General features: G+C 37.8%; 1 protein-coding gene across 2 annotated transcripts in view; it reads right to left on the minus strand.

The window, feature by feature from the left end:
- AP3B1 (adaptor related protein complex 3 subunit beta 1) overlaps positions 1–12431 on the minus strand; it is a 159899-nt gene that overhangs the window by 122247 nt on the left and 25221 nt on the right. For both annotated transcript variants that reach the window (XM_042825768.1, XM_042825767.1), the window contains 3 exons: positions 10470–10544; positions 3850–3945; positions 2162–2322 (listed from right to left, as the gene is read on the minus strand). In XM_042825768.1, coding sequence (XP_042681702.1) covers positions 2162–2322; positions 3850–3945; positions 10470–10544 — 332 coding nt within the window. The remainder of the gene's footprint in view (positions 1–2161; positions 2323–3849; positions 3946–10469; positions 10545–12431) is intronic.

Here is a 12431-nt window from a genome sequence, read left to right on the forward strand (position 1 = left end):
ATTGCAGGTGTTGGAAGGGATCTCAAACGATCATCGAGTCCAAACGTCCTGCTAATGCAAGTACCCTAAAACAGATATCACAGGTAGGCATCCAGACAGGTCTTGAATATCTCTATAGAAGAAGACTTTACAGCCTCTCTGAGCAATCTGTTCTGGTGCTCTGTCAACCATACAATTAAGCAGTTTTTCCACACATTAGTATGGAATTTCCTATGTTCAAGTTCTAGGCCATTATCCTCTGCCCTATCACTAAACACCACCAAGAAGAGCCTGGCCTCATCCATTTGCCTCCCATCTCCATGTGGACGTTTATAAACATTAATCAGAACACCCTTCAGTCTTCTTTTCCCCAGGCTGAACAGATCCAGGTTACTCAGCCTTTCCTCCCAAAGGACATGCTCCAGGTCCTCGGTCATCTTTGTTGCTCTCAGATGGACTTTTCCTAGGAGATCCCCAGCTTTTCTGAACAGGGGATCCCAGAACTGGACACACTAAATGTGGCCTCACCATGGCAGAGTAGAGGGGATAGATCACCTCCCTCAACCCACTGGCCACTTTTTTTAAGGCACCCCTGGACATGATTAGCCTTCTTGGCCAATAGGGCACACTGCTGGTTCATGGCCAACCTGTTGTTCACCAGGACCTCAGGTTCTTCTCCTTGGAGCAATTCTCCACAAGGTCATCCCCTAATCTGTACTAATGTATGCACATATTGATGAAAATATTAAAGAGAATCAGCCCCAGCACTGGCCCCTGGGAGACACCACTTGTGTCCACTCAGCCACAGAGCCATTGGCCACTATTCTCTGGATTCAATCCTGCAGCCAGTTCTCCATCCATCTAAAGTTTACCCGTCAAATCCATATCTTTTCAATTTGGAAAGAAGAATGTTGTGGGACAAAGGCTTTACCAGGCACTCAACTGCTAGTTTCTGATCTGCTCACAAGTAACACTGAAGCTTATTCTACTGCAGGTAAGGTGGACTGTGCAGCTACAACTGTCTGAAACTTCATAATATACAGGCCCTTTCTGATAACAGAAAGAACATGACTTGAACAGTAGGGACCCGAAAAATCCTTTTGCTACTTTAAGTGACAACTGACATGTCTGCACGTTCACAGAGAGGTGGATAGACAGCTGGTGACTGAAATAGGTAACATCCTGACCCAACTACTCCCAAGGCCATCAGATGAGAGCACTCACTGTAAAAAAGACCGCAGAGAGGGAACCCAGCCCAAGCTTTTCACAAGGCTGTCATGAAAAAAGCCATCAGCATTATAGCCCAGAAGTTACACTCATCATCTGTATATGAAAGATACAAATATTATTGCCCGCAGATGAGTAAGCCACTATCTTCTTCTTTGTAAGAGCTCTTCCATAAGAAGGATTTCTGAAGAGGGAAGAAATGGATTTGTAGAGATAGAATTTCTATTAGGAAGCATTCTTTTGTCATCTGCATTGCAAACCAAAGTGAATGACTTCAAGATGAAAGATACAAATGCTAAAAACATATCTGCATTCATTGCTACATTGATTACAGTAACAGGCTAATTAAAAAACAGAAAATACTGCATCGGTTTCTCTTTTATATATTTTCATACTTACCATGTTACTGCATGAAGCAAAAAACTATTCAGCATTGTGTTACTACACATACCATACTTGTGTTTGTTGTAAATATATCAAAACTCTCTTTAATCAAAAACACTTTGAACTTATACAAGAATATACCATAGAAAATAATGGAGAAAGAAATATAAAGCTCATCCCCAAGTAAAAAAAAAAAAGCATATTAAAATAAAACATAATTTTATTTTCAAATTTTTATGAAGACATTTTAAATACATAAAAGTGATTTAAAAAATTCTCATGGTCCCCTGTGTCTTTCCAAGGATCAGCAAACAGTAGATACACTATTGGTATGTATATAGTTAAAATTGAGAATATGAAAACCTTTGCTGTAGCAATTAGGGAAAAAAAATTCAAAGGTGTCTAAATTCCAATCAAAACAGCTAAGTTATTGAATCTATGTCTATTTTATACTTCTAAAAAAACAGATCTGATATACATCTGGGACACACACAACATCCACAACAGTTTTACTAACCAGCATCCATAATGATCTTTAAAACGTTTTTCAGTATTTCTCGGAATAACTCACCTGTACAGTTTTTGGATTGCATGGGCCGCATTTTTCCTCACATAAGGAGATAAATCAGAAGACGCTTCTTTAATAGCAAGCATCATAATAGGAACAATAATTGGCACACGGATACTAGATAAAACTCTGAGAGCACTTGCACGGATTAGCTGATTAGGATCCTAAAAAAATGGGAGAGAAAGGGAAAAATAAGATAAGAAGCATACATTAAATCCTCTGGAGTGCTTACCCTAGTAACAGCATATTAAGGGGACAAGGGGGAATGGTTTCCAACTAGAAGAAGGAGATTTAAATTAAATTAAAGGGGAAACTTTGAGTGTTGTTAAGTACTGGAACAGGCTGCCCAGAGAGGCTGTGCATGTCTCACCCCTAGAGGTGTTCAACCCCAGGGTTGTGGAACCCTGGGCAGCCTGATCTAGTGCTTGGGATCATGGTCAGCAACGCTGACTGTAGCAGGGCAGGTTGGAAGCAGGTGATCTTTGAGGTCCCTTCCAACACAAGCCGTTACAAGATTAAATCACCCAAATTTATCACACCATAACTCAGACCTACAAATTAAAGACACACCAGCAAGTAAATGTGCCAAACTTCAAGCAATAAACTTTTAATGGAAAAAAAAAAAAATGTAGCATCATTATTTACTTTCCATTATAAAAGACAAGCATATTCTTTAATGATCTGGAATTCAGATATTTCGAAAACAATTCAGATATTACTGAAACATAACTTCTAGCAAATTTAAATGTGGTTCTTAGCTGTGACACTTCCACTCAAGTTCTTCCTAAGTATATACTCACTTTTATTCCTAACTGGGAGATATAATACAAAGCCAGTAAGAAAATCGATATTCTCAAGAATGTGTAAAATCTGAAAGCCAAATGTTTTGAAACCTCCTTCGTTTTCTACCTTTTCTTCTTTCCTTCCAGGATACGTCTTTCTTTATAATGCTAAGGTTAGGTTGGAGATACAAAAATACCGCAAAGTAACTGTACTTTGAAGAACAGTTATGAAAACCTACTCCATTAATCATGGGTTTGAATACACAGAATAAATCTAGAATAGCTTTAGTAGAAGAATGCAAGGGAAAAAACCTCAACATCTTCCAATCATAAATTCTGGCCAAATTCATTGGTACAGATTTAAGAGACCTTTCTAAACTTCAGAAGTCATACTTTAAGGGCAATCCTGACTTCTGCTCTCTAATCCAATACCATGTTGTCACACAAATCAGAAGCAAACCAGTGCAAAAAGTTTTTCAACACTTTATATTAAAAGAAGCACATGCAACATATTGCATACTGTAATGTAAACACTATGTTACGTTATGCTTCTCTCTTGTATATACACGCCTTTCACATAAGCTAAAAGAAACAGGAGGCTTCAGTTATAATAAGGTCTTGTCACATACATAACTAGGAAAGAAGAAAGACAAGATAAATGTTGTCTGTGTGAATGTGATAGCATCAATCAGCTTCTTTTCTTTAGAAAGGTAATGGCACTTCATGCAGACTTAGATGCTTAACACTTGAAGAAGTTTGAAGCAGCATAAAAAAACCCTGTCAATTACACATCTGAATCTGGTTAAGTATATTTAAGTTAATTAGAATCAAAGAACCTGATCATATTTAAGATCTTTTTGCGATGGCAGCTCAGAATTCTTCATAAAATACTATTTCATAGTCACTCACTTTCAAAGCACGCTGAAAAGTACTGATGGACAACAATGCCAAATCTTGCTGTTCTTCTGCATATCGCATCAGATAAACATACACAAGCTTTTTTATCTGAAAACAAAAACACAAAGAACATTATTACAAGTCAGTTGTGGAATTCTGCAAAACTAAGCCCTAGATTGCACAATTACATAAACACTTTATTTTTTGAAGGAAGAGTTAATAGCATCACTGGAATACCCACATGCTTCTCAGATGTCCTATGACTTAATGTAATCCCTTTAATAGACGTTCCTTGAGGTGCTGCAATATTACTTAATTTAAAATACTCAGATCAAAACTAACAATACAAAGTATTGTTTTATATTACTAACACGTTTATAAAGACTTCAGTAACATAAGAACCTACCATATGGCAACTGACCATATGAGAACTGCTAATACATTCTTAGGGAAAACAGATTGGGTGAAATCAGTGGTAACCACAGTTTAAACAGACACATTTTACATTTACATTTAAAACTCAAAATCAATCACTTTACACATTTGGAATAGAATATAACTTCAAGCTGAACAGTGGTAGATTATATAGTTTAATTAAAAAAGCACTTCTGACTATGTCTTGGACAAAAGCAAAAGGCATTATTAGATCCCCCTTTGCATGGTTCAAAACATTCAAAGGATGTGGCCAATGTAAGTATATTACAAGGGACATAATGTTCAAAGAGTAAGAAAATCTCAGTGTAACTTTGGGGGAAGCAGATATTCAATTTAATTCACTTTACCCCCTCATAGCCACTATAAGACAAGGAAGCGGGGATAATATTTTTTACATTGGACAACTTAACTAACTCTTGGGGCTTCTAATAGAAAACTCCTCAAGACACTCAACTACAGCTGTGCTATAATTACTGTTGCTATCAGAAGATGCATCTTTCTGCCAGTTCTGGCAAAAAAAACCAGAATATTAAATCACAGAAGGTTGCACCACACTGTATTATTTGCAGTTCTGCTACAGACAAACTGCAGTCAACATCGATCAGAAGAGGCCTATGCACTGAATGACTGCAGGTGTGCAAAGATAGCCTCCTTTCCCTGAATCCACTCTGACTAGAAATGGTAGCCCTTACAGCTTCGTGACTACACTGTTCTTCTATCACTTACCTTCACTCAATGTTAAAATGCTCCTTTCTATGAAACTAATCATAACATGGGCACATTAGCCTTGAGGAATATAGGCAGATTTGTTTAATTCGTTTATCAATAAAAACACATCAAACTCCGTGAGGTATTGATCAAGATTTATTTTTGTTCTATACCACCAATTGTTTATTAGGTCACTTCTTGCATCCTTACAACACGCGCCATGATGCACATAATCAAGTTAAGGTCAGTATGTACTTACAAAAACAAAATCACAAGGCACTTCTGTAAAACAATAAGATGCCCTTTGCTTCCCTTAAGACAAATGAGTATGTTTTACTGCGTCTTCATCTCTACTTTCTTGTACCAGAGCACTCGGCACAGGTTTAAAGAAAAATAAGAAAAAACAAGCAGCCTTTTCTAGTCAGGAAAAGCACTCATGAAAAGCTGATATACTTTATGCTACTGCGTTGTAGCAATCTGTACAGACAAATTTCTGACAGGGTTAAAGCTGGGGGGAAAAATGACAAAAATTGTTTCAGAAAATACTATCAAGATCACAGAATCATAGAATCATCTGAGTTGGACAGGACATTTAAAGGTCATTTAGTCCAACTTCCTTGCAATGAACAGGGACAACTAGCTAGATCAGGTTGCTCAGAGCCCCATTCAATCTGACTGAATTCATTCCAAGTAATTTCTAGGAATTTCAGAGTAAAAACTGAATCATGAAAAGTCATCTGAAACACTGAAGTGGTTAGCTCAGTCTAGTTACAGTGACCTAAATTCGTCAATTTAATTATTTACAAAGGTTAGTCAGATACCTGTCTTTTCTAAATGCCTGATCTCTTTTCTGTTTAAGTCTCCTGCCACACAAATGTTTTTCACCAGCAAATAGTGGAACTTTGACCACTGCACAGAGAAAATGTGAATTATATAATTATTTGATTTCAAATATAATAATCACAAAAACACTAATACAAAAAAAGAATAGTATTTATGTGATAAAATGTTATCTTCACACATACAAAGGAGAATAGAGAGACAATGCAGTGAGAAGCAGCAGAATAATAACCTGACCTAGACTGGATCCACGACAAGAACCATCAACACTTCTCCAAGTAGCAAAAGAGAACTCAAATTTACGGCTCCAAAGAAGGGATACCCTTTTGGGTCCTCAAAGGATCTTCTCAGCCCCAGGGACCAGGTGTGAAACACATCAAGAGTAAATATCTGAGTACCTTTCATTTGGTACTGCGGCCTAAGAGTATGGGATGCATTATGTGAAGAGGCAGAGTATTTTAGGACTTACGGGATGTTCTAGGAAAGAACCAAAGACATGGAAATGAAGGGATCGTAATATAATTTGGAGCAGAGTCAGTAGGTAAAAACAGAGAGATAAGAGGTAAAAAGGAATGGCTGCATGATTGGGCTCAGAGAGAGATGGTGAATGAAGTTGAATCCAGCTGGCAACCAGCCAGCCATGTGCTCCTCAGAGGTCAGTATTGAGGCCAGTTCAGTTTCATATTTTTACTGTGATCTGGATGAGGAAATTGAGTGCACTCCCAGTTAAGTTCCCACACAACACCAAGTTGAAGCAAGTGTCAATCTGCCTGAGGATTGTAAAGCCATATGGAGGGATGCGGGCAGGCCAGACTGATGGGCTGAGGCCATCAGTCTCTATGGCCTGATACGATCTTTAACAAGATAAGTTCCAGGGCCTCCACTTTGACCACAACAACCCCAGGCAACACGACAGACTTGGGGCAGAGCGGCTGAAAGACAGTGAAAGAAATGGACCCAGGAGTGTTGGTTGATGTTCAGCTGAACACAACCCAGTAGCATGCCCAGGTGGTCAAAGCCCAACTGCATCCTGGCTTGTGTCAGAAATAGTGTTGCCAGCAGGAGCAGAGAGGTGACAGTCCCCCTGAGGATGCACTTAAGAGCACTGCTTTCAATTTTGGCCCCCCTAACTACATGACAGACATTGAGGCCCTGCAGCATGGTCAGAGAAAGGCAACAAAGCTGTGAAGGGTCTGAAATACAAGACTTAAAAGAAATGGCTGAAGGATCTGGGGTTTTACAGTATGAAGAAGAGAAGGCTAAGGAAAGATGTTATGGTTCTCTGCCTCTATAGTGAGGTGGGGGTAAGCCCCTTTTCCCAGGTAACTACTAACCTAGATAAGATGAGAGGTAATAGCCTTAAGTCACACCACAGGAGGTTCAAGTAGGATATTAGGAAAAGTTTATTCTGTGAAGGAGTGGCAAGGCATTGGAACAGGCTGCATGGTGGAATCACTGTCCCTGGAGGTTTTTAAGAAAAGGCAGTGAGAGATGTGGTTAAGTGGATATGATGGTGATGCATTGAAGGTTAGACTCAATGATCTTAGTGGTCTTTTCCAACCTTAATGATTCTATGATCCTCTGTGCCCTGCACCTGATCAGCATTCTGTCATATAGTCTTATAAGAAGTCCTTTTTGAATTATGTTCTGTGAAGTACGTACAGCTTCACATTGAATACACAATACATGACAGCAATCAGAGCATGGGCCATTTGACCTTGGGTACCAACAACAAAAAACATCATGTTGAGCGAGATCTCAGGACACGGGAGCCCCATAAGTGACAAGAACAAGTGAGGGCATGAGTGCCATCACCACAGGTTAGAGAGCCCATGAGCAACTGGAGAGTGAGTGAAACAAAGTGTCAGCAAGTAGGTGAAGTGCATGGCAAGCAGAGGTAAGAATACAGGTACAGAAAAGAGACATCCCAGAAAAAGCTGGGAAGAGAGTGGACCAGAAGAGTTCTGTCCAGCTTCCAGAAAAACCTGGAGGCTTTAGGGAGAGAAACACACTATTTATGTTTCTCCCTAAAGAGAAAACTATAAGAGACTGGGGTTATCCTATCCAGGGTCATGTGTTTGTATACAAGCAAACAGTTGTCCATCGGGCAAAACTACAGGGTGGTAGCTACGGGTGGACATATGGAGCATGTACGTGCAGAGCACCCTGTAGCAGCCACAGAAGTAGCTCTGCAGACTCAAGGCCCTTTGTCTAGCTGCCATTAATTGAAAAGATTGGCATCTATGGGCCAGCTACCGAGGAGACCCAGTTAGATTGATTCACCCTCCATGTATGTACAAACCTATTCCCTCAAGAACTTCCTCTTGAACTGCCTAGTGGTTGCATTCATACAAGTTCTCAGTCAACTTATGTGGCAGCTGCAGTATGTACCTGTATTGCATGTATCTATACACACACAAAATATACCTGTACGTGTGTACATATGCACTATCAGGAATACATTCTCAGCCTCAATACTATTATACCTTGGAGCCTGGAGCTATGCAGTATTGCCTCTATTGGAGTAGCAACTCAAGCTCTAGCCATTCAAAGCAACTTTTATCACCTTTGCAAGCATAGCCCTCCTTGTCTTCCAGAGCACAGTATTTGGCATTAGCCAAATACAGGCTTTTGGAAAAAAAAGAAAAAAGAAAAAAAAAGAACTTCTGAAGTAATATTTAAATAACCAAAATTTCTTTAAAATCAAATTACACTGACTAGAATTTTACTAATCATCAGTGTAAAATAAGGAAGAAAACAAGTATCTGTGACTTGCTATACCGCAGTACTTGCTGTACCCGCAGTGAGATAGCGGTTTCTGAAGAGATCACAGCAGGAAATCTAGTCAGCAGTGGCACAAGCCTTGGAAAAAGCATCTTTTAACTTATAGCAGATGTTATGTATGGAATACATATTTCCAGAAAAGAAGGGACGAACTACAGCATGCATTCTATTAACAGCACTTCAAACCACTTTATTTTCCCAAAATTATTAGATAATTGTTACTACACAGGATGATACTGTTACATGTTTGCTCTACTGCCCCAAAACAGACTTCATTGGTCATTATGCAGTCTGAAACTGCTAATTGACACATACAGTTTTCATCCAAATTTAATTCGTCAAGTCAATTACAATTTTGGAACCTCTGAACTAGAGCTGACTTGGTATGCATAGCACTGGTACTGAGTATACCTGAGTAATAGTTACTTTTTTTTTTTTTTTTATAAAATGCCTGGCCGTACAACTTCCTAATGCAGAGATTGTTTTAGATCCCCTCAAGAGACGTAGAAAGTTTGTGGATGTAAACAAGCCTTAGTTGGAAGCAAATGCAGTTTTCAAAAATCCTAGATAAAAATTTAAGTGAAAGTTTTTGTCCAAGATATTTTCCCTCACATCCTCCCCTAAAAGGAAAGCAAGAAAAGATACAAAATCAAGAAACATTGTGCATTTACCACTTGATTCCGGGGAAAAGGTAGACAAATAACTGCAATGATAGAATTGATAGTAAACAAACAAATAAACCTTTTACTTCTGCTATTGCTTTTATTTATCGAAGTCCTGATAAAGCTATTAAGTATCCTTATAATTATTTTTTTTTAAATTAAATAATTAAGTGTAAATCAAAGAAATTCATTCCTGTCTCAAGAAATTAACTCCTACCACTGATGATTCTGACCCAACTTCCTCTCCAGCTTCTCCTACATGACATTTAAACTTTCTTCAGTCTGTCATTTTTCATATAATACTCTACATAATTATTCATATAAAGCAAATGAATAAAGGCAAGTCCTAAAATGCATGCATAGTCTTGCTTTAAAGCCTCCATGTCTGTTAAAGCATACACCAAACACAAAGATTTGATGTTAAAACGCACAACAGTAAGTTTCTTCACTCAAGACGGGACCTACTTCCCCCTCTGACAAATTTCCAAGATTTTCTGAGATTTGAAAGCTTCTGTTTTGTAATCTTCCTAGATCACAGACATTCACATAAATAAGAAGAGCACTAAAATAACTCTTTCAAATTAAGTTACCAAAAGAACCAATACTTAAGTGTCGTGGAACAAATCATTATTCTTAACACACTTCATCAGCAACTACTGTCTAATCATACACTTCTTAACAGACTTGAGTTAAAGTGATCTTCCTTTGCAATCCTAATGCTTGGGTACTTCATTTCTGTTAGTATAGTATAGGTCTAGGCTCAGTGAAAGTTTTTTACTCCACTCTTCTCTCACTGTTAATCTGTATTTGATGCTCTCAAATGCATTGTAGCACAAATCACCCTCAATTCGAAGAGATTATGTCCTCAGCAGTTAATTGCAACCACATGCTTCCATAAGCTTTCTCGTATCAACCCTTTCGAGCATGTTTCATGTGGTTTTGATTATTTTTTATAATGTAAATCATCAATAGTTGTCTCTCTCCTCCCAAAAAAATCATTCAATGGGCTTCCTTTAATCTATACACAGGACTTTTTCTTTAACACTATATTTGTAGGGATTTTTTTTTAAAAATAGCAATTCTAGTAAAAAAAAAGTGCTAGAAATAATTTACAATTTATGCTGAAGTCTGATACAATTAGATAAAATTTTCATTTATGCACTGATCTTCTCTAACAATGTTTTTAATAAGCTGTAGGAATACCTCAATATTTTTACTGGCAACATTCTTCACAACAGCAGGAAACAGCTCAGAAGCATTTTTTCCCTTTGCAATCATCTGAAAAGATAATAAAATAATAGCATCATTTATTAGTGTTCTGGTTTCACTTTTTGCACTTTTTGACTTTTTTTTTTTTTTTTAAAGGTAAGAGACATTTATTACAGATAAAGTCTGAATTAAAACAAACAAACAAACCAAGTAACCAACCGGATACCGCAGGATGCCATCCATACAACATACCATGTGCAGGAATGACAGTAGGAGAGCAAGGGCGCAATCAACAAGCTGGTCTTTACCCTATTAGGCTGCAAAGCAATTTTAATGTTTTAGAAATTAAAATTAATTCTTCCAAAATAAATGAACATTTTCCTTGTCTGAAAAGCACTACAGAACACGACTTCAGGGGGCTACAATCAAAAAAAGATAAAAGGAAGAAAAAGAAAAAAGATGGACAGAAAGAAGTTCAAAAAAAATTGTAGGACTAAATCCTGTTTCATTTCTCAGGAATGACTTCAGTGCGCAAGAAGAAAACCAAGAAGAAAAATAAATTGACATCATACTAAAATCAAAGCACAGTTGGTTTCCATAGGAAGTTTAACACAGAAGGCCTTACTAAAGTACAGAGAACCAAAAAATTACAAAGTAAACACACAGCCTATCAACCCACCAGTACGCATGGTTGTTTTTAAAGGAAGTGTTAGTATTTGAAGTCAGAAAAGTCTGAAACTGGGATGTAGAGTAAACAACAGTTGTTCACTCAGTAAAGAGCACTACAAACAGAAACCCAGTTCAGTTTCATCCTCCATGCGTGAATAGCTAAAGAGTTCTATTTATCAAAAACAAATACACCAAAAAGAATAAAGTGAGTGCACTTCAGCTGTGCAACTCTGTCATGGATTAGATCTAATTTCAGCAGCATGTCTGCCAATAACTCATATCCACACTGCAAGATTGCAAACCCTGGGACTGCAATGATGTGTTACAAATCTTCTAGCCTGGGTATTGCTGCAGACTGACAATCTCAGAATATTCCAGATACAGACAAGCTGGGATCCAGTCAGCATACTGGAAAGGATAAGAGTTCAACAAGACGGTCAAGTAAGATTCAGACTGACCAGAGTTGTGCACAACCCAGTAATAATGTGCACTGCAAAGTACTACAAAATAGCATATTAACAGTCTTCACATCTTAATGCAGCAGAAGTTATGCTATTCAAAAATGCAGAGGCTTTAACAGTATGACTCTACAAATCACTTCCACTATTTAACTCATCCACTGTAACAGCTACAGTATACAATGTAAATATGTATTGAAGTTCTTTTAGAAGACTGTATTTTGACTCACAAAGTCATGACGATTAGAATAAATGGAACATTAAGATGGAGGAACATGACCATTCTTTCCAAGACTACGGTCTTATCACAACATTTTTGCTTCTGTGCACAGATACGCAAGTTGTGTTGTATTACGTACCTCAAGATCCTGCACAGACAGGAACATTCTGAATCAAGAATCTTTACTTGCATCCACAAGTCTGTGCACACTTCTGTATCTACAAAATACTGTGCATAACACAGGGTGCACTAAGCTCTTTTTTTTCTTTTTCTTTTTTTTTTTAATAAAGTGACGGATGGACATACAGGAATGTCTCTGTGGAAAACCAGACACATTAATTTGTTTCTGAATTTATTTTCTGTATTGTTCTATTCGTAAAACATTTCCTTCTCCTCAGGAGAGAATTTGCCAACCACTTTAGAAGAGCAATAAGCAGCAAGAAGAGTTTGAAGAAGCATTCTCCTGGTACTTTTCCACCACACCTATACAAACACAGGAAGGTTCAGCTTGTTGAAGTCTGCTAAAAGACTAAGAAAATTACTGGCCTATACAGCCTTTTCCCTTATCTAAAATTAGTGGAAAAAAAAAACAGTGCTCCCATGAGACAC

This window comes from Centrocercus urophasianus, unplaced genomic scaffold, assembly GCF_019232065.1.
Source record: "Centrocercus urophasianus isolate 14NV4802_14NV808 unplaced genomic scaffold, USGS_Curo_1.0 seq_25, whole genome shotgun sequence".
In the NCBI taxonomy this organism is placed as follows: Eukaryota; Metazoa; Chordata; class Aves; order Galliformes; family Phasianidae; genus Centrocercus; species Centrocercus urophasianus.